The following is a 27,189-nucleotide window of genomic DNA, read 5'->3' as shown; positions in this document are numbered from 1 at the left end:
AATGCTTAGTTTCATTTTCAGAAAGGTCTCTTTCCGTTCTTCTAAAGTCCTTCTTCCGCTTTTCCGAGGCTTAGTTCGTCCTGGACTGGAGTATGCTGTAAGGTTTTGGAGACCATACCTACAGAGGGACATAGACTTGGTTGAAGGGGTGCAGAGAAGAGTTACGCGTGCCCTTATTGGCACACGGGCCTTGAGTTCTGAAGAGCGACTTCATTTTTACATTCGATGAACGCAGTTGTCGGGGAGATATGATCGACATGTTAAATTTTTCAACGGTATGGATAGGATGCATAAAGGAATTATTAGTACACCGTCAATCGACTGCTTTTGCAAGGGGACACCAGTATCGATTGGTGAGGGACAATTCTAGGTTATGATGTCGCAGGGAATTTTTCTCTAATAGGGTTGTCAATAAATGGAATAGCTTACCCCCGGAGGTAGTAAATTGTAACACAATTGACACGTTTAAAAAGAAACACGATAAACAGGTTGGGGTAAATCGAGAAGCTCTATCCATACTTAGAATAAGACAACCATAAGTATTTTTTATGGGCATTGTATAATATTTTATCATGTATATATATCTTTTGTAACTGCGTTTTTTATTGTGTTGCTGTATTTTCGAAATATATGACATCCACATTTGTTATGGGCATTTTTTTCTCAGCCACCTCGTTGGGCATTTCGCCTGTTGTGGCCTTGTGTTTGCATTTTTCATTTATTATAAATTTTCATTAATTACGAAACTGTTTTTTTCAATAACTCTAAAATAATTTTTTCCGCTTTTAACGGACACCCTTCAGATGCGGTCACACCTCTTTTACGGCTTTCTCACATTCATCCTATTTTCTCTCATTTATTCATTTTTGCGGTCCGCTCCGCAAATAATTTTTCTCATTTATTTTTTTCTCTGGTCCGCTCATGAAATTTTTCCCCCCTCATTTACTTTTGTGGTCCACAGAAGTTGCATCTGCTGCTTATTTTCCCTTCTATTTACTCACTTTTGCCGGTCCGCAAACTATTTCTCTCATTTTATTTTTCGGTCCGCAGATAAATTCCGCATTAGCACTTACCGGGCATCCTGTATAATATTTATAATTGAATATTACTATTTACCATTACTACTTTCATTTTTTTAATCAAGTTATTTTTACCTTTTATTCGTGTATTTCTTCCCCCCACAATAATGTCTCCCATTTCCACCGGTCTGGTAGAATTTTGAACTGCATTCACACCGGTCCGCAGTTGTAAAAAGGCTGGGATAAACAGTGTTTTTCCCAGCCAACACGGAGAGAGAGATAGGCGGCTATTTTCTCAGGCCAAAATATCAAGGATACACATAATTTCCGGATATTACGTTGAGGTAAACTCGGAAAGAAAAGTCATCTTGTCTCCTAGAGGTAGAGAAGATGACTAAGAGAGGCTACTAATGTCTCTACTTCAGCGCCTCACGCCACAGTGCGTGAAATAAGGAAGGCAGGGTCGCGTCTCCAGTGGTGTAGATGGTAGCAGGCTTGCCCGGTATGTAAGATGGCCCGGGTTCGTGTCCCGGCGGGGAGTCAAGATTTCTTTCCGAGTTCACCTCAGCGTAATATCCAGAAAGTATCTGTTCCCACTGATTTAAACAATTTGAGTGTCAGCCATTTTGAGCAGACCCGTCCCGATTTCCGTCCAGAAAACTTTCAACGCGATGGGAAATTTCAAATCTATTTCAAATTTTCAGCAATTATAATTTCGGATCAATTTCTAACTTGGAAACTATTGGAGCTATTGTAATTGAAGTCAACAATCGCACCGCACGTTGCAAATTAGCAATCACATATGCATCTCTCTCTCTCTCTCTCTCACACGCACACGCACACAGAGAAACAAACTTGTTACAAGGCAACGAACGTATCCACGAAATTGAACACTCTTTAATCTCTGTCCGTCCGTCTTTGGGGCCCCCGCTCTAGGAAACAGAGTAGAGAGAGAGTCCCTTAGCTTCGAATCATGTTTCACATTGCAGAACCATCGTATCACGCCGAAAGTAAACGACGTACAAGTTACATTTAATTGGGAAGTTTGTTACGGTACAAGGAGGTGGTGGTGGAATCTGTGTGGGGGGGGGGGAAGCCTGCAAATCGCGGTTAAAGGGAAGGTGGGGGGGGAGAAGAGAAACACCGCGCACACACAAACCCTTCCTCTCTCCAATTTTCTTGACTAATGATACGTCATTCCACCGAAGGGAACCGGGGGCCACCCTTTTCCCATCCATTCGCTTAAGGGGCGCGCACACACGCATTAGGAACCGCGGTTTCTCTCGTTAATGCGCAGTCAATAGGCGATATCCACCGCTACGCCGCTGTCCTGACAGAGAGCGATGATACCCCGATATGAAATGAGAATACACGAACATTGTTTCGGAGAGAGAGCGAGGGAGTCGAGTCAAAATCACGTTATCCACACAACCCTATATGAAATCACTTTAACAACCCGTACACAACAACATCAATTATACCCTGAAGAGAACAACGGGTTGTCATGTTTACATTCATGTTCACGTGGATACATTCATTGATGGAAGGAAGAACCAGCCGTCATAAGCGGGATTAACTATTGATGGGTCTAAATATGTGGTTTAATCTCCTACGTGTCCAGGGGATTGTGGTAGAGAAATCGAAATATCAGTCAATTTATGGGTTGGATAAATTGCTCTATTTCAAATATGGTCAACGTACGGCCCTTAGGGGTTAAATGGGACCCTCGGACTCAGCTGAAAAGTTGCCTGTGACAAATAACCAAACCATTCAAGTGGCTGACGAAATATTATCAAATCACTTAAGTGTCTCGAGGCCCAGCACCGTAGCGAGCTTTTGTGATGCCCCGGGGCAGCAGAACTTTTCTTGGGGGGTCCTTTTGAAAGGCGTTATTATTATGCAAAATAAGAGTACATTTTTTTTGTGGGGGCCTTCCATCCTGCTCAGGACCCTAAGGCAGTGCCCCGGTTGCCCACAGCCTTATTACGAGCCCGCTTGTGGCCCATTTCCAGATTATTTCAGCATATATCCAGATCATTTTGGGGAAAAGGATAAAATTTGCCAATTATTATTATTTTTTTTTTTTTGCAATTTTGGCAAAGCAATAATTTCAGAATTAATAAATTAATAATTTCAAAGGAAGAACTTTAATTTAAAAAATTCAGAATCGATAAAAAGCAATACAGAATAAATTGGAAATTTCTTGTTAGTTTTTATTTTATTTTCTTCAAAATAATTGAACATATTTCTTGTATTTCAGAAAATCCAAATTTCTGAAATACATTTCAAATGAAGTAATTTCAGAACAACTTTTGCCTTTGTCGGGAGAGTCCATTTTTCCTGGGCGTCCGGACATTTCTTGTAAAAATGTTTCGGTTTTTCACGTGCTTTCAACACGAAGCCAACTTGACTTTTATTCTTTAAATCAAATTACCTTAATCGATTAAAATTGCCTTCCCAACTCAGAAAGTAAATTATGATAATTATGTCTACAAATAAGAATGTTTATTTCACATTTTTGTCATGTTGTTTTTTTAACTCACTGAGATTTGTGTTAGGCTTCATTTTCCTCAACTGCCGACTTTTCTGTGACTTTGGCACGAGTTGGTGTGACTTTGCTTACTTCTGGCATCATTTTTGACGATCGTTGGCAATTCCCCGTATTTTCCAGTATTTCGAAGCTCAATTTCACGTATTTTTCCTCTAGCAAATGTCGTCAGCCTAGCTGATCTGTCAGGCCACCACTGTAAATCATATCAGGCTCTTATTTCTATTGGTATATTCTAAATCCAGCTTATTTCAACACGAGTTTGTATTGTTACGAAAATTATGTAAATTGTTCTTATTTATCGTTTATTATGTCATTTTTCCTGCTGTAAATAGTGCAAACAGTCATTATCTTACGTAAAAATGAAAATTAACGCATTTCTCAGTAAATCTCGCCAAAACTAGCGACGAACTCGGCGAGTTTGGTGACAACTCCAATAACTTGGCAACGCCATAGCGCAAAGAGAAATAACGAGAACGAACGAGATCCAGGGAGAATCGTGGAGAAATTTCACGAACTTTTCTTTTGTCTACATAAAATTGCATATTGTATTTCTTTGAATACAATAAACGCGAAGTCGTTGCGAGGGAAGTACGAGAGGCAACCCGGGGGCAAAAGCCGTGGCTGTAGTACCCTGCGCGGAACGCTCTGTGGGCCATTACATCGACCGGTTCTTCAAACATACCCGCACCCCTTGGGGTAACCAGCTTATGTCTCCGACGGAGACGGAGCGAGTGTACGTTCGGTGATGGTGGTTAAGACAAACTCTTGTATAAGCTTGAGTAGTCGACCTCCAGGGATTCTCTCTGTTTTTAGCGGCTTTAGTCAAATCTCTGCTTGTGAATACTTGTAAATAGCTGCTCTGAATAAATCTGTGACGTCCTCCATTTTGTTTCATCTTCTACTCATTTCAAGGAATTGTATGTGAGAGACGTTACCCAGTGCAATATTTTCTACATAATCACAGAAAAAGTATTTAATCAATACTGTGGGAGTGGAAGGCGGGGGGGGGGGCTTGTGCTGCCGTACACAGTTCTGGAAATATGTTTGTCCATCGTCCATACAGAATTCTAGGAACATGAAATGTTCATGAGACTGTGTCCTTTTGTAGTTTAATGGGATATTCAACCCAACAAAGCTAAGCTCTCACTTCTCAATAACGATCCCTGAAAGTCCGATCGCAGCTGAATCTCCTTAGATCGAAAGGTGCCTATTCCGAAAACACTAGAATCGGGATTTCTGAATGAGACACACAGGATGTCCATTCAGTCTACTTAACGGATCTAAAGCATTTAGAATGCCTAATTTGCATTAAAATGCGCAATCCGAAACCTGCTCGTTCCGATTCCGAGTGACAAGGCGACTGCTTCGGAATAATTTCGTCCGGAAAATTTCTCATTCACGTATAACAATGCTTTTGTTAATTCTGTTGTTGCCATTCTCGAATGCTCTCAGTGAGAGAGGAGAGAGATCACGCGAGAGTTTGTCTCTTTGAATTTGTGTCCACGATATTCTTTGAAGTTCTAAAAGCTGTAGTGCTGTATTTGAATGTAGGAGTGTTTGCGTGTCTCTCTCTGTCTCGGAAATGGTGATTATCAGGAAGCGACTTCTGACAGAATTTTAAATCGCGGAGTTAACTATTCATGGATTTTTCCCGTTTGATTTTGTTGAGTGAGTAGATCTGGAACTGATTGGTAGACTGATTCAACGATTGAAGATGGTATCAGGCTCTGATGGAAATATATCAAAGGGGATGTGGTATATGGATACTTTATTTTTCAGAGAAAAAGGTGATGATATCAGTCTTAACTATTCATACAAGAAGAGATGAATTGATGCAATGCGAAAATGAATTTTCGGGATGATAATTATACGGGAGTTATTAAGACCTATTCGCGTTTATATACAGGGTGTCCTGTAAATGCTACCACGGGCCTCATCGCATCAACCGTCCGTCGTATGGTATCTCAGTAAGATTCCGACTGAGAAAATTCTCAACAGACGTTCAAAAATTTTTCCCTGTACGAGTTGTGCAAATACAGTGTTTCACGAAATAGAAAATCTAAATTTTCACACGGTCCCCCTGTGCTATAACTCTAGTCCGTTTCAAGTTAACTTTGTAGTGAAGAGAAAGGTAGAGAGAGTGTATTCCTTTTCTCCGCAAAATATAGTTCCCACATATCGGAGGTTTACGATGATCCTTTATACAGAATATTTCAATTTTTTCCATGATTTTGAAAAAAATACTGAAAAAATATTGGTTATCATTATCAAAAATCCATAACAACGGCAAGAACATTCTAGCGCGATATCATAGAAATTTTCCCCGCCAATATCACAGCCGTGTTTTCTTCGTTACACAATTATATACCGTATACAGACAAACCTCGTTAATGAGTCATTCTTGGAAGAGCAAAAATATGACTCGATAAGCGGAGTGACTCGTTAAACGGAGTAAGCCATAGCTGTGCCAATTCCTGCCTGAGGACAATTGGAACTTCCAAAAAGTGGCCCGGTAAGAGGAGTGACGTGTTAACCGGGTGACGCACTAACGAGGTTTGACTGTATATATTTTTTACATCGTTATTTGGTTGAATTTTCCATAACGATACAATTTTTCATTCAGTTTTACGTGCATGCAGTTATAGACTTACATAAACACGAATATATTCAATCAATTTTATTTCTGTTTTTACTTCCTCTCGAAAATAGGCTTCAGTGAGTTCAGATATTCACTCGTAAATTACACACAGGAAGTGTTTCTCTTCCACGAGAGCATCGTTACCATTGTGAGAGGGCACTTTATGGGTGCAGAAGTTTTGGTTTTAGATCGTCCTTTTTTTTTTTTTTTTGCCATGTTTATGGGATAGTAGTGGCTTTCGATCGCAGAGAGTGTTGACACGAGTCGTGTCTTACACTCACACGAACGTCATCTTCCACCTACAGCAGGGGCCACCTGTTTGGGACCGTTCAAGTATTACGTAAGCAAATTTTTATCTATTTTTGTCGTCGTCCCCCCCTTGTCAGCGCAACATTTCGTCATCAGCTCTGCCCCTCTGAATCCTAACTCATATTTTCATAAAGGGTGGTTGATGACGTAAGCATTATCCAAACCCCCCCCCCTCCCCTCTTGTCATCAAAAGTCACCGATTTGCTGACCCCCCCCCCCATCGATGATGACGTAATACTTGAACAGCCCCTTTCTCCAGATGCTCCTTGCCTTTAGTGTCTCGTCAGATAAAATAAGCGAGAGAGGGTGGGGGCCCACAGTGGTTTAGGCTTCCATCTTTTTTATGTGACAGTTGTATCTTTCTTTTCACCGGAGATAGCCACGCTAAAAAGTTATCTGCTCTTCTGAATAACGATCCCTGATAAAGAGACCCTAAGTCCGATCGCAGCTGAATCTATCCTTAGATCGAAGGTGCCTATTCCGAAAATACTGGAGTAGGGATTTCTGAATGAGACACACAGGATGTCCATTCAGTCTACTTAATGGATCTAAAGCATTTAAAATGCCTAATTTGCATTAAAATGCGCAATCCGAAACCTGCTCATTCCGATTCCGAGTGACAAGGTGACTGCTACGCAATAATTTCGTCCGGAAAATTTCTCATTCACGTATAATAATGCTTTTGTTAATTCTTTTGTTGCCATTCTCGAATGCACTCAGTGAGAGAGGAGAGAGATCGCGAGAGTTGTCTCTTTGAATTTGTGCTCACGATATTCTTTGAACTTCTAAAAGCCGTAGTGCTGTATTTGAATGTAGGAGTGTTTGCGTGTCTCTCTGTCTCTGAAATGGTGATTATCAGGAATCGACATCCGACAGAATTTTAAATTGCAGAGTTAACTATTCATGGATTTTTCCCGTTTGATTTTGTTGAGTGAGTAGATCTGGAACTGATTGGTGTAGACGGATTCACCGATTCAAGATGATAATCAGGCTTTGATGGAAATATATCAAAGTGTTATGTGATGTATAGATAGCATATTTGTCAGAGGAAGGTCATTATATCAGTCATATAAGAAGACATAACGTGATGCAATGCGTAAATGGCTTTTCGGGATGATAATTACGTAGGCCCATGCTGGGAATCGAGCTACTGTCCTCTTGTACTCCGGGCGTCTACGCGAAACCACTACGCTACGCTGATATGTTTCTTATACAGTATATACTCTTGGAAGAATCACTTTTGAAGCTACGTTCTCAGCAGCCGTGCTATGCAATTTATCTATGCTTAACAAAACCGGTGTGTCTAGTACAGAGTGGGTGATTTTACCGAATTTGACCGAATTTGCAAAGTCACGCCCCACCCAAAAACCGGTTTTGAGCCGCTGGAAATCACTTAGCGCGGCCGGTGTGGAAAGGCTTTAAAGAAATATATCAGAGTGTAGCCGTCTAACGCGGAGGGATCATAATTTTTTTTTCGCTCCTCCTTCCTTTTCGACCATACATTCTTTTTGTGCCCCTTCCCCCGTCTTATCCAGGGGCTAAACCCTCATCCAGGAGGAAGACCGTTTCGTTGACCAATCGATGAATGAATGACTGACTACTGCTGACTGCCAGCACAGACTGCCTGACTTTGCGTTTGACCGTTCAGAGGTTCTCATGCTGGAGGGACGCATATGGCCCACTTGTCGTACTGGGATATTTTAGGGGGTCACGGGTGAAAATCGGGGAGGGGGGGGGGGTGAATAATTTTTTCAGTAAATGTTCGGTGGGATAAAATTATATAAACAGATTCTCTCTATCTTCACTCCTTTCCCTGCCAGACTTTAGTCAGGTTACCTCTTTTCTTCGTTCTGTTTTGAGAGTTCTCTCAACATCATGGCTCCTACACCCTGGGCACAGGGATGCTTTTATGGAGCCCTTTACTACTGGAAGTAACAGCTTACATAAAGTATTTCTATTTATTCAAAAATCGTAATCTTATATATAAATGTGAAAGCATTTGTATGTCTGTTCTTTATAAAAATCTACAGTTTTAGACCGATCATCGCCAGATTTTGCATATATATATCAAGCAGAACCGGGATTGAACCGTAGGCTACTTTAAAAGTTCGTCAGAGCTGGGCAAATGCCCGAAATGGGCGAAAAACTGTCCGGCAACAATGATTTTGGGGTCTCAATAATCACTATCGGAACGCGTTTACTTTGGTTACCGTGGTTCCCAACAATGCGTTTCAGACGTGTATATGCTTTACAATGGTTTGTCACATCTTTAATGCTGCCATTATAACAGTTTATTCCTTTATGATGGTTTGTCACTTTTCCAATCCTCCCAGTAAGTGATAGTGAGAGTAACCGAGAGACACCCAGGCTCTGTCACACTCAGTGATATAAGCACACTGTCCCTGGGGACTCGGGTGCCTCCGGGGAAACCTAACCATTTGAAAGATATGTTACATACATGGGCAGGTGCCATTACGCAGCTCGCCGGTAAACAAGTATAGAATTTGTGATCGAAAAATGGTGATTCATGTAAATAAATCACAATTATAAATCACAGGTTAAATCACAAAATCATCGTAATAATCGTCATAATCGAGAATAGTTTTTGATAAAATTGGATGTGCTTCCCTTCAGGGATTTTCATTGGATCAGTAACTATCACATCAATTAAAGCTGTCAATCTGCTGCTGGGTTGATCTAATCGCTGCACCGTGTAGTTTGATTTGGTCCAAAGACATTCATCAGTAATTTATGCTTGTATCCAACTTTTCGATAAGCCAGCGTGGATCAAACTATTCTCGACTACTCAGGCTCCTCTTCTTCTCCCTCCTCTTCTCTGTACGAGATCGTTGTCTGGGTGTAGTTGACGTCGTATTCTAGTGCATCTCCTAACTGGCATAGGTGGCTCTCTATCTGGTTCTGGCTCCGGGACTGTAGTTCTGATATCCTCAGGGTGCTGCTCTAGAAAGCGGACCAGTTCACGTATTTTACTTTTTGAATCTTCCCGCTTCAGGATGCACTCAAGCCAAGGTATTCGCATATGTTCAGCTGGCTCTCTGAAGTGGAAAGCCGTTGTCTTGGGGCATAGAGTTGCGTAGTGAAGAGGCGGGCCTATGGCCAAACATGAGCATTTATCACTGGGGATTGATTTGAACCTATGAAGGTTAGCCGGAAACGGACCATGGCCCGTTACGAACACTATCATCTCACGTGACCATTTATGGTTCCGAGGCATTACATGTCGCAGGATGCTATAGGTGGATCGACCGGGCTCTGTGTTGTCCTCCCACCTTTGTTGCCATTTATTCATTAGATCCTTCCATAGGATTGCTTTGCCGTGTGATGCGGGAAGCAGCAGATCACCTGTAATGATTCCGCTTTCGGTAGCTTCCTTCGCCGTGGTATCCGCCAATTCATTGCCCCATTGGCCTATATGTGCTTTTACCCAAGAGACGCTTATTCTAGTATGATTGCAGAGAAGCTTTCTTATTGTCCTAGCCATTTCATGACTTGACTGAGGATGAGAGACCGTCTGTATGCTGGAGCGACTGTCAGGTCTAATTAGGGTAGCTTCTTGATGTAAACAAGCATCTAAGACTGCGTTGTAGATGGCAAAAAGCTCAGCCTGAAACACTGAGTTATCATCCTTTAGCTTGACCGACCATCGGGCTATTACTTGCTTACCTATAGTCTTAAGATATGCAGCTCCTTTTTCCGACTTTGATCCATCCGTGTAGTATATAAGTGTGGAGGACTGAAGCATCTGACCTTCGTTTTCTGGTACGCCAAAACGTATTTGGCGATTCCGCAGCCCGACTGACGGGTGGGATGACCAACTCTTTATTTTGCGTTCATATGCCTGAGGATCCACTGTATCCGTCGTTGAGACTGTTTTGCGGAGCTGGAGTAGGTGAGCTGACTTAGCTAGAAACTCCATTTTCAGGCTCAACGGAGGGAGGCCCACGATAGCCTGGAGAGCATTTGTCAGGGTTGTACTATAAGCTCTCGAGGAGTACAACAGGTATCCTCTCTGAATTGAGTTCAGTCTGTTTGAAAGCTGTACCTGAGGCGATGTACACCAGATCGACGCTCCGTAAGCCATAGTTCGCTCTGCCACCGTCAAATAGAGGATTCTGCGCATTTATTGATTAATGTCCCACTTTGCTCCGGCTATAAGTCTGCAGGGTAGCAGCAACTTTATCCTTCATTTTCTGGATATTGGACTCCCACTTGAGATCTTGGCTAATGGAAACTTCTAGATACTGCAATACTGTAGTTCTTTTTATTGTCTTTCCCATCATCCAAATCGATGGGGGACGCTTCTTTGAGATCCAGAGAAATCTCGTTTTGCTCGCCGACAGGCAAAGGCTATGGAATGATAACCAATTTGTGATGGATTGGAGCGCCTTTTCCGCTAGCTCTGCAGTTCCTTTGATCGTCGGGTGAGACGCAATAACAAGTGTATCATCGGCAAAGGCCGGGACACGGATATTGGCTGGCCACTCCATTTTCAACAGCTCATCGAAAACTAGATTCCATAAAAGAGGACCCGAGCACGACCCTTGTGATGCTCCCTTTTTCAGATATTTAGTAGTCAATCCCGCTTCAGTCATAATCGCAGCTTGTCGATTGTGCAGAATGCCACACAAAATTGCCTTGAGCCGTGGGGGTACAGGCATTTCCACGATTCGGCGAAGGATAGATTCGTACCTTATGTTATCAAAGGCACTTTCAATGTCCAGAGATAAGGCGGCTACATCATTTCCTTTGTCTCGCTGAGACTTAATTTCTACCATCATATCTTCCGAAGCCATCTCAGCTGATTTGCCTTGTCGAAACCCATACTGATGAATGTGCCACCAGAGCAACTCTTTCCATGTAATACATGATGCGCTGAACTTTATTTCGCTCCAATATTTTACCAACAGAGGAGAGTAAAGATATTGGCCTATATGACCTCAAGTCATTGGGGTTACGGCCTCTTTTAAGAAATAAGAGGAGCTTTTCAATTTTAAAATGACTTGGGAAACATTCGATTAAGAAGCACTTGTTGAATAAATTGTGTAGTAGATTCGGAAAGGATCTGTTGATTGCCTTGGCCATTCGATTATTCACTGTATCCAATCCAGGCGCCTTGTTATTGCCTAAATTGTCTATAATCCTTCTGATCTCTGATTTGGAAATTGGACTGTCACGATATCTCGGAGAATCAGGATATGCTGCTACCTCATGAGAATCTTGTGTGGATTGGGTTGAAGAGACATCTATATATATTGTTTGCAGTTGTCGGGTGGCCGCTCCTAGGATTGTCTCGTTACCTGTCTTCTCCATCATGACTTGGGGAAAAGGTTTACTTTTCATTGTTGCTCGATAGTTGGTGCCGTAAACCACCGTTGCATCTTCACATGATTTTCTCCAAGACGTAATCTTAGTTTTATGTACCTCCCAGTAAGTGAAGAAAACCCGGGAAGCGCCGGATATTATGGCTAACCTATATATAGGGTGTCCTGTAAGTGCTAATGCGACCTTTATCTCATCAACCGCCCATCGTAGAGGTATAGTTTCAGTTTAAAAAATGCTTAAAAGGAGTTTGAATAATATTTTCCGCACAAGCTGGACATATGACGTCACTAACAACCATAGGCGTACGCAGAATTTTCTCGAGGGGGTTTCAGATTTTGTTTCCTTCTGAGGGGGTTTTTACGTTTTTTCCTGCAAAATAACACTAAAATCTTGGCTCAAGGAGGAGGGGGTTAGAAACCCCCCCCCGCCCCTGCGTACGCCAATGCTAACAACTACGACGACAAAACTGGGAATAAAAATGTTTAACGCCAGCTGATGAACTCAATCTTTTCCTTAAATCATCAACACTCTACTACTACTTCACCAAACACCAACTCTGGCCACATCGCTATATTCCAATTTACTGCCATTAGTGAGATGGGTTGGAAGTGAAGGCGCTGTCTATCAGTGGTCGCCTCGAGTCTGTTAGGGAAAATATATTATCGATACCTCTCTTGGGTTCGAACCCGGGACCCTGACTACAACCTTCACGATGGTAGACGAGCATCTTACCACCATGCCACTCGGGCTCATCAGCACTCTGGCACGAAGTTAAAAAAAAATAATAATAATGAATGATATGAATGAATGAATAAAATAATGATAATTTTCTAACTTCATCAACATTCTGGCACGAAGTTAAAAAATTATCATTATCCAACCACATGTGAGTTCAACTGCAAAATGACTCAGCACTGCTATCATTTTCAAATGAGTTGATCAAAATTGGAAATAGAAGAATTCCCGTAGACCCCAAGCACCGGACTGATTACGTTCCCAAATGGATTTTGCCAGTTGTTATAAACTCAGTTCAAGAACTTGCAGACAAAGTCTTGCAAATGCGCCCCCCCCCCGGGACAATCTTTGCAAATGGCTTACAGCCATTAACCACAGTAGCTTGCTCAATCATCCGGTGATGATTAGAATTGTTTTTTAATCTGAAATTCTTTAAATGACGTATAGATGGCGTACGCATTTATATTCTAGATGTGGTTGCTTTTTATTTTATTTATCTATTTTCTGACAGGTTTCCGTATACTGTATGGAAGTGTTCGCAGGGCATCGAGTAGTGATAGAGTGTCTGGCTGATGACTATCATTACTAGCTTGTAGAGTCGAACCTCTCTATAGTGAACCTGGGACATTGTAAACTCTCGGTTATAGTGAACTTTTTCAGTGATCCCAACTGAACACCTATTGAACTAACTCAATGTTTCAACAAATTTGGATATGGTGAACTATAACGGGGTTCGACTGTACGCGAATTTCCATTCCAACCCACATATTGCGTTTGTATTACCTCCTGTTCCTTAGATTGTATTGTATTTTCAATGTCTGAGTCTGATTGTCATCTGTTTTCCACAAAGATTTAGAAAAAAATTGTTTTTAGTGAGAAGCATTTTTCCGACTATTCCCGCAGTCAAAGGGTTAAGGACTTCGAGCGGGGACTTCCCTCTTCTCAGTCCATGCGATATCAGCGGGGCGTATACTGATACATTTTTCGAAAGGTCTTTTACAAAGAACTTGAGGAAAACTTATCTTTTGTGGGTGGATTGGCTACATACATACATACAAGCTGCGAACTTTCAAATCTTCGGAGTTTTTTCAAAGTTATCTTCCAAAACATCATTACGATCTTCGACTGCATTTTTAATATCAGCGATGCGAGTTAAGTTCTCATGGTTTTTTTAAAATAACCATGAATAATTCATTCCCTATTTAGGAGAAAAAGATGAATCTAGTAAATATTCATATACACATAAACGACAGGTGTACCTAATGGTTCGTCTAAAAATATTGTATTAAATTACTTTCCAGCGCGTGGAAGCGGTTACAATTTTCTGGAGAAGACGTGGGGAATGATGATACTCAAGAGGAGAAACGAGAGTATATTTTTTTCTGTAAAATGACTCGATTTATCACTTAATACTATTTATTTGTTATTAGATGCTTGTGTGTGTGTGTCGACATTCCGTTTTTATACGAATGGAATGTTCTTGTTTATCATTCAGTACTCAAAGAAGGAAAAACTATTCTATAGAACTTTCGATGAAGTATCAGTAGATATATCTGTGCTCAAAATGTCGTTACCACGATGAATAGAATTCGAGGAATTCTGTCAGAATCCCACAAGTGAAATACTTTTGTTTTTGTAAAAAGTGTCTTTCCTTTTCATGAGTGTATCTCGCTTTTTTGAAGATGAAATGCAGAATAAGAGCATATTCAACTCAATCAATATATGCATAAAGATCTATACGATGAGAAGACTCTAGAACCGCACGTTGCTACAGTCTGTCTTCAAGGTGTATACACACTACTTTGACGTAAATCGGGACCACGTCGGATCATATCAGACATGATACAATTTTCCGCACTAGTCTGATGCTATAAGATAGTGATGGGAGAGTGATGGGCAAACTTTTTTTTAGAAGCGGGCCAAAGGAGAAAAAAGAAATTGACAGGGCAGACATCTTTGGACATGATTCATACCCCCGTATTAGCCGGCAGGCCTTAAAACTCGAGGAACGTCAGCTTTTCAAATATTGGTGTCTGGTTCAGCCCCGGCATACAGGGAAAAGCGAGGTCTCATAAGGATCACACTATGCATTAAGCCAAGGATTTTTTAAATAAAGATACGGTATCTAAGAACTTATACTATAAACTGTGACTATTCTTCACCACGCATCAACTCAGCACCACCCAGAGATAGAAGGCCTACGCAAGGGTTGCACAAGTTCATCTGGAACGTCATTAAGACTACTTAGCAAGTTCGCCACATTTTGAACCACAGCATCCTATTTCGTTTCTTCTTATTCTGGCTTAGATTCTTCCTGGTTGGCTCACAAATACCTCATGGTGATTGGATGTGGGGCATAGAAATCCAATTCTGAGCCCGATCATTTCTTTCCTGCACAACGATGATACTGGCACGTGCAGCCCGTGGAATTTCCGGGGGAATTTCCCCTCAGAATATTGTGATTGAAAATGGACTACTTGCTGACGTCACCAGCAGAGTGCGGATGCCTTCTATCTCTAGGAGGTGCTGACCAACTCCGGTCATATCGCTATAAGCAATTTTACTGCAACTCCTCTGAGTTCTATTCGGCATTCGCTCATTCATAGTTGTAAAAAGATGTAAAAAGTATTCATCACGATAGACCCATTGCCGTCTAAAACATGGAAGAGTAGATAAATTCTGCTCAAGGATATTCAGAAGTCACCAACGAATAAGGTAAATATATGAAAAATGCAAAAACTCCTAATAGGAGGAAACTCCCCCTAGGAGTTTCCTAGGAATTCTTTGTATTTTTTGTATGTATTTGCCTTATTCGCTGGCGATTTCTTAATATCCTTGGGCAAAGTTGAGCGACTATTCCTTGTGTCTTTTATTGTAACGCTAATCTTTGCTCTCACTGGTATTCTCTACGTATCCTTTTTGCAATGAAATTTTTATATACAGGGTGATCCAAAACTCAACGTACAAACTATTAGGGGAGGTAGAAAACACAAAACCACGAACAGAATCACATATTAATGTATGACCGGAAACCTCAACCTTATCAGTTGGAGGATAAATGAAGATGCAGAAATGACAAGCTAATAATGAATGGGAAAACTCTTTATTTCTTTTATTTTCTCTTTACACGAGGACAGTACGTGTTGTTCTCGTGTAAAGTATCGCCACATAAAGAGTTTTTCCACCCATTATTGGCTTGCCATTTCTGAACCTTTGTTTATCTTCCAGCTGATCAGGTTGGGGTTTCCAGTCATACATTTCTGCATGATTTTGTTTTGTTTTTGTGTTTTCTACCTCACCTAAAAGTTTTGTATGTATTTGTTCATCACCTTCAGTCTACATCTTGCAAGTTTGCTGATTTGCGGTATTACTTGCCATTTCCCATAACCTTGTACATAATTTTCGACTACACGTGAAAATCTGCATCATCATATTCATCAGAAAATGTACAGTTGAATACGTTTATTTATTGTGTAGCATACAGGCCACTGTTAAGCAACGTGGGCTGTAATTGCCTTGAAATGTCTGTGATTGTCATTGTCTATACTGACTTTCGGCTGCCGAACCAAACTGATATATATAGTTGGCATTTGTATTCTTTCACATATTCATGAACACTGCTCGCTCAATTCGAATGATTTGTGCCCTTGCCGAACCATACTCCCTCAATTTTTTAAAAGAAGATATTAAAATCTGCAAAAACAAATTAAATACACAATGTCTCTACAAGTGGCATATCACATCTTTCATACTGGATCTTGGCGAACTTAACGAAAGCGTCAGTGCTCACTCAAAAGAGCACTTCCACCAAGGAATTCTCGACTTGGAGCAACTATATCGGGGAGACTAAACGCATCGAGAATATCGTGGAAATTACTTTTGGGGGGAGCCAAAACGTGAAAATTAATTGTATATGAGAATAAAAAGATACCAAAAGACTCATCATTTTTTAAATTTAAAATTTTATTTCACAACTCTAATTATATTTTACGAGGTACTTGCTAGATACGTGACTGAAACTCTGAAACAAGTTTCTGTTTTTAAAATGATTATCATTGCGGAAAATTTCTTTTTTTTTGCCTATTTCAATATTCCAGTCAGCCAATCATAAATGACCAATTTCCGAATATCGATACCTTTACCATAAAAGTAACGTTTCAGGGAAATAATCGTCGTTTTCATGCTTATCTGGGCCAAGCAAACACAAAAATAACAACTTCTTTCTATAAACAAAGAAAAATTTATTTTTTGTTGCATAGGGTGATGCTTATTTACTGAAATTTCACATTCAGTATCCTTTTTCTGTATAGGCAATATTTGCCTGGAACGAACTCCACATAGGATGCACATTTTATGATAGTACTACATGAAAGAAACCAAACGTACGTGCGAAAATTTGGTTTCGTTTTCTTTTGTGTGCTGCCTTCAAATGCTCCATTTTCATCGTGTTGGGTTCCGGGAAAGGAAAAAAAATATCGTCCGTGAATTTTTCTTGTGAAGTTGTTTCGCCTCCCGGGATAAGCAGGAAAAAAAAAGACGAACGCAGTAAGTCAATAGGATCTTTCCTGGACGAAGAATTCTCAATGCTTTCCGGTTTCTTTTGAAGAAAACTCAACGCAAAGCCGTTTCCAGGCGATGTCTATATATCCATACACACCATATATATTCTACATAGAAAATCTGAAAGGAAAACTGGTCTTTTTGCCCCCTCTTTCTCACGCTACCCTTTTTTTTGTCCTGGAAAAGACATCTCTGAGCTGTCGTCGATTGTATTCCCCCCTTTTTCACTGTCGATTCTATTTTGAATTCATGAATTCTTCAGAACCTTTCTGTCGCTAACTAAGTTGTTATAAGAGCTTTACGAAAAGCATTGTGATAGGACTTATGCGTTTATATTATGCACGAGCTTGTGCATTGTAATTTTTTCAGGAATAAGATTGTTGGAAAGTGGGAAGAAGAGCTCATTTAAACGAGATGGAAGAACAAGAAAGATTCTGATATGCTCAAATTACGTATTATAATCTGAAAATGGAACAAAAAATTGGTAACAGAAGCTACAAATGTATTAAACGAGTTAGAAATGTTCTATCAATACCGCTGTTTGCATCTAGGAATTCCTGAGTCCTAACAGCGATGTTGATCAGTAAAGTAGATGTTTATAACTCTAAAAAGGACGATAGGATCCACATGATATTCGATCTTGAAGTGAGTAAGCCAATCTCTTAAAGAGTTGGCGTAACAAGGGGTGGCAGTGGAACGTGGCTGCTTTTCTATCCAGCGCTCAGCACATCCACGAGGTGTTTCAAGTGCCAGAAAGTGGGCCACCATGCGAGAGACCGTGAAACACCTGAGCCGTTCTGCGTAAACTAGCACGAAATAACATCGTGCCGAAAAACAAGATCATGTGCATCAACAGTGTGTTGAGTGACACAGACAATGGCGCCAGGAATACAACTACGCACAGTTGATGTTTCCGAGTGTTCTTACACAAATTTGGTGAAATTTCGCAGAAAGCTTTTATTTTATACTCATGAATTCAATTTGAAGTGTATCGATATAACGAAACGATGAACTTATCCGCTAATTATACGAAGTACAGACCAAGCGAAGATATTTGGGAAGAAAAGCCGCATTTCCCACAGAGAAATGTGACTGGAAAATGTCAAAGGCAAGTAAAGTCGTCAATTACAGCCCAAAAATATTTCAAAAGCCAGTTCATCAACTCCAGCTCAAAAAACTGTCAGAGGCAAGTAAAGTCATCAATTACATCCCAAAAAATTTCCAAAAGCAAATTTGTCAACTTCAGCCCAAAAACAATGTCAAGAGCAAATAAAAATGAAGTCGTGAATTACAGCCTAAAAAACTAACGCAAGTAAAGTAGTCAATTAGAGTCCAAATTTTTTTCAAAAGCTAATAAAGTAAGTTGCCAATTATAGCCAAAAGAAGTCAAAAGTAAGCGAATTTACCAATTACAGTCAAATAAATTGTCGAAGGCAAGTAAAGGTGCCAATCACAGTCGGAAAGAAATTGTCAAAGGTCTGTAAAGTTGCGAATTACAGCCGAAAAAAATTGTCAAAGGCAATAATTTTGTCATGAAAACTATTTCAATTCTTTACCTCCTAAATTCGAGTTAGCCTCTTTCAAAATAAGGGAGGAAACAATACATTTTATGAAAAACTTTGAAAAGACAATAAATCACACAGGAATGTCTCATAAAATGAAGGTAATGTGATATTACCTTACACATACAAGTTTCTGGCCCGTGAACTGGTTGTGCACCCCCTGATCTACACCATCTTGTTTCTCACCGGTGCTCAAGTGCATTCAAAACTCTCTTCTACAGGAATGGACGACAAAGAACAAAACCCGTCAAATGCACATTTATTTATATAACTCTTGATCTAATTATATTACGTGACCAATTGATCGGGCGATTGACCGTATGAGTGAGTGCGTCACCGTATAAGTGACCTTGTTCGTGATTAAGTTGGCGACCGCATGAGTGATCAAGGGAGTGACCACACTCACTTGGTCTTTCATACGGTCAGGTATTTTCAAGATTTTTTGGTCATAATAATCCGAGCCCTAATTATAAACCTCTGAACTGAAGTTGTGTTTTTTCTTCCCCGTTTTTTCTACAATCCTGTTAGCGATTTTTCTTCCCTACATATAATGTACAGGGTGGGCAAAAATTTCGCGTAGGAACTTAACAAATTCATGAAAAACCGAAATAAAAAAACGGTTTGCACGGTTGGCATCGCTAGGTCACGGGAATTTTTTTAAGAGAGGAAAAAAAATAACAAAAAACAGCCGCATAGGTGTATCCTGTATTTTTCTTCTTTATCGTCTATTTTTCTTTCTTTCTTCTTCTTCTTCCTTTTTTCTAATGTGAGGTTACGTTAAGACAAGATTACTAGATTTATCACCGATACGTCAAATAGAGATCATCCGAATTTGTTGCCAAATCCTGTACGTCAAGAGTTTATGGATACTGAAACATTTTTCGAATCCTATTTATTACACCCTATAATAATAAAGCCCCCATAGAAGATCCCGATGATCCACGCCATCTCGCTTCTCGCCGGTACCCAAGTGTATTCAAAACTCTCTTCTAAAAGAATGGAAGACAAAGAACAAAACACGTCAAATACATTTATTTATTTATTATACTCTCGCCCTGTGAATTCCGTCCGAAAGTAGCCATTTTAAAATCATTCTTTCTCCCCAGGACTGACTGGATACAGGAGAAACGGCGTAAATACACACGTTCATTTCAGTTGTTAAATGTATTGAACTCGACCTGGAATTTCTTTCCGGGAAAAATCTCTTAAAATAGATCCATTATATATATATATTTTTTTTTATTTGGCCCGGAAAGAAAGAAGGAAATACGTAAGCTTATATATATATTTTTTTCTTTTCTTAGCTGCTGTGTGTCATCTTTAAGACATTTTTCAGAGTAAATCTGAGCAAATGCCGTGAAATTGCGTAGAAAGATGGCAGAGTATGGAGTCGTTACACTATGGATAAAGGAAAGAATGAAATCGAGGATATTATTCTTATTTCCTTTTTTATTTTTATTTTCGCAAGTTGATTTCACAAGAAGTCGATTCCCGAATGGCCATTGTCTTCTATTCCATTCAAGGTGAAATCTCTCGAGATAAAGACATCATTTGAAAAATTCTGAAGAGACAAAGAAAAAAAAAATGAAATAAAAACTCACGTTAGAAAAATGGCACGTTTCTCTATGGATGACATTTTTGTTGTTACCTTATGGATTCGATTTTATTGATCACTTTTCTGGATGGGGTGATAATTGAGCAGCGGGCTCTAGTCCAAACTGACATTGATGATTTCTAAATAGGAAGGGTTGGAAAATTGTATTTATGGAATTTTTGTATTGTCTCCTACTTTTGGTAGGATTCTCTTTTGCTGATGGGTGTTTGTTCGAACGCAGGCTAGGATCTAGGACGATGTGAAGGAAGGGGCGAATTGTGTAAGTTCTCTGAATCATCCCGTATTTTAAGGGCCAGACAAATGTTCCCATATTATTCGGCTCTTGGGAGGGACACGATCGTTTCTATCTCCTTCCTCCCACTGGGCCCACGCGTGAGCGAAAGCATAAAGGCATCTTCGACTATGAATGAAGCGGAAGCAGATATGTTCAGCGGTGAATGGAGTGGAGGCAGCGAATGGAGCGGAGGCAATCATCTTCAGCTGCAACTGAGGACGAAACATATCTGCAGCTGTAAATGGAGTGGAAGCAGGCATCTTCAGCTACAACTGCAGCCGAAACAGACATCTCCTGCTTGGAGTGGAGGCAGGCATATTCAGCTACGAATGGAGTGGAGGTAGGCATCTCCAGCTTTTAATGAAGCGAAGGCAGACATCTGCAGCTCCGAATGGAGTGAAGGCAGTCATCTTCAGCTAAAAATGAAGCCAAAACAGATATTCCCAGCTGCAAATGGAGTGCAGGCATCTTCAGCTTCGAATGGAGTGAACACATCTTCAGCTTTGAATAGAGCGAAGACAGACATCTTCAGCTTTGAATAGAGCGAAGACAGACATCTTCAGCTTTGAATAGAGCGAAGACAGACATCTTCAGCTTTGAATAGAGCGAAGACAGACATCTTCAGCTTTGAATAGAGCGAAGACAGACATCTTCAGCTTTGATTGGAGCGGAGACAGGCATCTTCAGCTGCGAATGGTTCAGAGGCAGAGATCTAGGTGGATGTGCCTTAGAAGCGGCTTATTGTATGGGTGCATTAGATCGTCATCACGTATTTTACGGGACAGACACATTTACGGGAGGGGGAGATCGTCCTCAACCCCCCCCCTCCCGATGGACGCTTGTTTGAATGCTGGTCTAAATAGAATGACCTTGGAGTAGTTCCCTAAACAGCAGGTGTAACAACAATTGTGAAACACAAACAGTGCGGGCCACTAAGTCATGTCGTGGTATTTTCGGTTATTAAAGAGGGCTCCCAAAATTTGTGGACACTTCCATTTATCCGAGGATTTCGAACTTTGTGGATTTATTTCTTTCATTAAATTTAAATTGTTATTTATTTTCGAATAACTTCCTTTCACATTAATTAATTAATTCTTTCATTACAGCTGAAATTTGTCTGATAATTATGAAATTATTTTATCATCCATTTTTAAAAAATTCATTAATTATAAAGATATTTTTCCAAAAAATTAAAAACTCCCTTTTTAAAAATTTTTTTTTCAGGAATAATTACTTTCTCTTAACTATTACAAAATTATACTTAACAATTCTAAAAATTACTCTTAACAATTCTGAAACTAATCTTAGCAATTCTGACATTACTGTTAACAATTCTGAAATTATTATTAACAATTCTGAATTTTATCTTGGCAATTCTGAATTTAATCTTAGCAATTCTGAAAATTACTCTTAACAATTTTGAAATTAACCTTAGCAATTCGGAAATTAATCTTAACAATTCTGAATTTAATCTTAGGAATTCTGAAAGTTGCTCTTAACAACTTTGAAATTTCTATTAGCAATTCTGAAATTACTCTCAGCAATTCTGAAACTAATCTAAGCAATTCTGAAATTACTCTCAGCAATTCTGAAACTAATCTAAGCAATTCTGAAATCAATATTAGCAATTCTGAAATCAATATTAGCAATTCTGAAATCAATATTAGCAATTCTGAAATTAATATTAGATATTCCGAAATTAATCTTAGCAATTCTTAAAATTACTCTTAGCGATTGAAAATTACTCTTAACACAATTCTGAAATTACTCCCAATAATTCTGGAGTTATTTCTGAAAGAAATACGAGAAGTAATTCTTTTTCCCATCGATTATGAATTTTCATCAAATATGAAATTATTTTTCTTCAATATAGTTGGGAAAAGACAGCATTATATATATATATATATATATATATACACATATGTTACTGCCAAATCCCGAAGTGCGGCCAATTCGCGACGGGCACGGCCACTTCGTGAATTTGCCAAGAGTTTTGGCCAAAGTCGAAATTGCAGAAATAATTCGGACTTTTGCCGGCAATTTCGCGAAGTGGCCGGAGATGCCTGACGAAAGCTCGATGTGCTAATAGGAGTAAGACGGCCCGATAGGAGCCAAATATATTTTTTTTTAATCGCTGACGTAGGTGCATGTCTACATATAGCAAATATTTTGGATTACCTCCATTTGAAAAAAGAAAAAAGAGTGAAGTTTTTGTGAAAGAAAAACTATAAAAATAAATATATAGACTAAACACAGTTTTTTCTGCTAAATTTTTTTTTCGGGGGGGGGGGAGGATGATTATCGCATCGTTACTGCGGTTTGATGGGTTGCCATAACTAACGTGGACATAAGTATCACGAAAAAACACGCCAACTTGACTATGATCCCGATTCACGTCTTTCGATATCGGACTTTGACCAGGGATCACCGGCCACTTTGCGAACTGATTGGCCCATTAAATATTTTCCGGGCCTGTTGTGGCCTCTGATTTTGTATTTGTATTTATATAAACGATCAATCATTCTCAAAACTAAATTTCTTCACGGACAGTCCTAGATAAGAACTTTCTGGACACCCTGTGCACATGTTGATACAGCACATATACGTCACATACCTAGTATATCTATATTCCTAGCAATAAGAATAAAGCAAGCAATATCAATATGGACAGCAAGGCAGGAAGATTCCATAGAAAGAAATGCATTGTTGTATCCACACCCGGACATTACAGATAATTGCACATCTGTCTCCGTCCATAAACTTATCGGACACAAACGCAACTGCTAACTATATTAGACTATTGTGACCATTGCGCACACACACACACACACACACACACACACACACACACCCGGGGGAACAGAGAGAGGGAGACAAGCGAAATTCCTTAATCTGCTATCCTGTTATAATGTGGTCAGTAGGATTAGCGGCCGAAATGGAAGTATTGACATTCCTATAAGGAGATATTGTCGCCGGTATCTTGTTTACTGCGTTCATATTAGGCTACATGTATTGGCATTCTCGTGGCACACATCGCGCTTCTATTATACTTATTTCTGTATTACTTCTGTGCCTTGTATGCGTTAAGACGTTAGATATACGTTCCCTGCAATCCGGAAAGTGGTTCGGGGTGATGCAAGATGGATGAGAGAATTCCGAGTTCGCTCTGATTCTCGGTTGAAATATTGATAAGTGACGAGAAAACATCGCGATATTCGGAGATTACGGTCCTGTTCATCTATTATTCGTGGTTTTCTTTATATTTTGGGGGGGGGGGCGCAATATATTATTGAATAATTATTACGTCATTTCCCCCCATTTTATTTACTATTTGATAATATCATGATCGATAACAACTATATTCTATGTTTATTAACCCTTTAAGCGGTTCTTAAAATTTTCCTGATCCGCAATTTTCCTGAAAAAAACTATCGTTCTATGTTACTTATACTGTATGCATAATCGCATAGCCTACTATCTATGACAATCATGGCCCCCACAAGGGGGAGGCTGACAGGGCTCCAGCCCTGAGGTTCGGGACGATTCACAACATTATTTTTTAAAGCCATAAATTCACTATAAAGGAGTCCGTGAAAAGTCTGGTCTGAGAGCCCCGCTAAAGATCCCATCCTAGGGGACCCCGCTCCAGGATGTGGGGGCCATGATGACAATACTTGCTTCGATTACAAAGGCAATTTTGTTTTGATTCGAAAAGACATTGCAACATTTCAATTAGATTGGAAAAGGCATTGAAACATTTTTAACTCGATTGGAAAAAACTTTGCACCATTTCTTTTTCGAATGGAAGTGATATTGTAATATTCTTATTTTGACTGGAAAAAAATTTCCCAAAAATCTTGATTTTATTTGAAAAAATTCATGGCAATATTTTTTTTCAATTGGAAAAGACATAGCAACATTTTTTTTTTTTTTCAATTTGGTAGGATATTGTAATAATCTTGTTTTGATTGAGGGGAAAAAACATTCCAAAAAACTTGTTCCGATTTGAAAATACAACATTTCTTTTTGATTGGAAAAGACATTGCAACATTTCTTTTCCATTGGAAAAGACATTGCAACATTTCTTTTCCATTGGAAAAGGCATTGAAACATTTTTTCCGATTAGAAAAGTCATCGCAACATTTTTTTTTTCGTTTAGAAAAGACATTGAAACATTTTTTTTTCGATTGGAAAAGGCATTGCAACATTTTTAGTTTTCGATTGCAATAATTGCAACCCTGCAATAATCTTGTTTTGACTGAAAAAGAAATCCAAAAATCTTGTTCCGATCTAAAAATACACTGCAACATTTTTCTTTGATTTGAAAAGACATTGCAACATTTTTTTTTGATTTAAAAAGACATTGCAACATTTTTTTTTTTTGATTTGAAAAGACATTGCAACATTTTTTTTTTGATTTAAAAAGACATTGCAACATTTTTTTTTGATTTGAAAAGACATTGCAACATTTTTTTTATTTAAAAAGACATTGCAACATTTTTTTTTTTGATTTGAAAAGACATTGCAACATTTTTTTTTTTTGATTTGAAAAGATATTGCAACATTTTTTTTTTTGATTTGAAAAGACATTGCAACATTTTTTTTTGATTTAAAAAGACATTGCAACATTTTTTTTTTGATTTGAAAAGACATTGCAACAATTTTTTTTTTGATTTGAAAAGACATTGCAACATATATTTTTTTTTTGATTTGAAAAGACATTGCAACATATTCTTTTTTTGATTTGAAAAGACATTGCAACATATATTTTTTTTGATTTGAAAAGACATTGCAACATATTTTTTTTTTTGATTTGAAAAGATATTGCAACATTTTTTTTTTTGATTTGAAAAGACATTGCAACATTTTTTTTTGATTTGAAAAGACATTGCAACATATTTCTTTTTTTGATTTGAAAAGACATTGCAACATATTTCTTTTTTTGATTTGAAAAGACATTGCAACATTTTTTTTTTTTTGATTTGAAAAGACATTGCAACATTTTTTTTTTGATTTGAAAAGACATTGCAACATTTTTTTCCATTGGAAAAGGCATTGAAACATTTTTTCCGATTAGAAAAGTCATCGCAACATTTTTTTTTCGTTTAGAAAAGACATTGAAACATTTTTTTTTTGATTGGAAAAGGCATTGCAACATTTTTAGTTTTCGATTGCAATAATTGCAACCCTGCAATAATCTTGTTTTGACTGAAAAAGAAATCCAAAAATCTTGTTCCGATCTAAAAATACACTGCAACATTTTTCTTTGATTGGGAAAGACATTACAATATTTTTTCGATTGCAAATGACATTGTATTAATCTTTTTTTGACTAGAAAAAAAATTGCAAAATCTTGTTTCGATTTGAAAAGACATTGCAACATTTTTTTTTTGATTTGAAAAGACATTGCAACATTTTTTTTTTTTGATTTGAAAAGACATTGTAACATTTTTTTTTGATTTGAAAAGACATTGCAACATTTTTTTTTTGATTTGTAAAGACATTGCAACATTTTTTTTTGATTTGAAAAGACATTGCAACATATTTTTTTTTATTTGAAAAGACATTGCAACATTTTTTTTAATTTAAAAAGACATTGCAACATTTTTTTTTTTTTTGATTTGAAAAGACATTGCAACATTTTTTTTTGATTTGAAAAGACATTGCAACATTTTTTTTTTTTGATTTGTAAAGACATTGCAACATTTTTTTTTTTATTTGGAAAGACATTGCAACATTTTTTTTTGATTTGAAAAGACATTGCAACATATTTCTTTTTTTGATTTGAAAAGACATTGCAACATTTTTTTTTTATTTAAAAAGGCATTGCAACATTTTTTTTTTGATTTGAAAAGACATTGCAACATTTTTTTTTTATTTAAAAGGCATTGCAACATTTTTTTTTTGATTTGAAAAGACATTGCAACATTTTTTTTTTGATTTGAAAAGACATTGCAACATTTTTTTTTTTGATTTGAAAAGACATTGCAACATTTTTTTTTTGATTTGAAAAGACATTGCAACAATTTTTTTTTTGATTTGAAAAGACATTGCAACATATATTTTTTTTTTGATTTGAAAAGACATTGCAACATATTCTTTTTTTGATTTGAAAAGACATTGCAACATATATTTTTTTTTGATTTGAAAAGACATTGCAACATATATTTTTTTTTGATTTGAAAAGATATTGCAACATATTTTTTTTTTGATTTGAAAAGACATTGCAACATATATTTTTTTTTGATTTGAAAAGACATTGCAACATTTTTTTTTTGATTGGAAATGACATTGCAACATTTTTTTTTTTTTTTTTGATTTGAAAAGACATTGCAACATTTTTTTTTTTCGATTGGAAATGACATTGTAGTAATGTTGATTTGACTGAGGGAAAAAATTACATAAATCTTGTTCCTATTTGAAAAAACATTGCAACATTTTTTCGATTGGAACATTTTTTTTTTGATTTGAAAAGACATTGCAACATTTTTTTCCATTGGAAAAGGCATTGAAACATTTTTTCCGATTAGAAAAGTCATCGCAACATTTTTTTTTCGTTTAGAAAAGACATTGAAACATTTTT

At 38.2% G+C, this 27,189-nt stretch overlaps 1 protein-coding gene across 1 annotated transcript; it reads right to left on the bottom strand.

The window, feature by feature from the left end:
- Positions 1-9,323: 9,323 nt before the first annotated feature.
- On the bottom strand, positions 9,324-10,619 carry LOC149068403 (uncharacterized). The gene has a single exon (XM_089251554.1). It carries the CDS (start codon positions 10,617-10,619, stop codon positions 9,324-9,326), a length of 1,296 nt encoding a protein of 431 aa, XP_089107680.1.
- Between the last annotated feature and the right edge of the window lie 16,570 nt (positions 10,620-27,189).

This window comes from Pholcus phalangioides, unplaced genomic scaffold, assembly GCF_987345545.1.
Source record: "Pholcus phalangioides strain wild (caught in Gottingen) unplaced genomic scaffold, Ppha-v1.0 ptg000027l_1, whole genome shotgun sequence".
NCBI classification, from domain to species: Eukaryota; Metazoa; Arthropoda; class Arachnida; order Araneae; family Pholcidae; genus Pholcus; species Pholcus phalangioides.
The sequence above is the reverse complement of the archived record's forward strand: the minus strand, read 5'-3'. Positions and strand labels throughout refer to the sequence as shown.

Excerpts from the sequence above, each read along its gene's own strand:
- LOC149068403 (XM_089251554.1), bottom strand. The coding sequence starts at position 10,619 with ATGGCTTACGGAGCGTCGATCTGGTGTACATCGCCTCAGGTACAGCTT.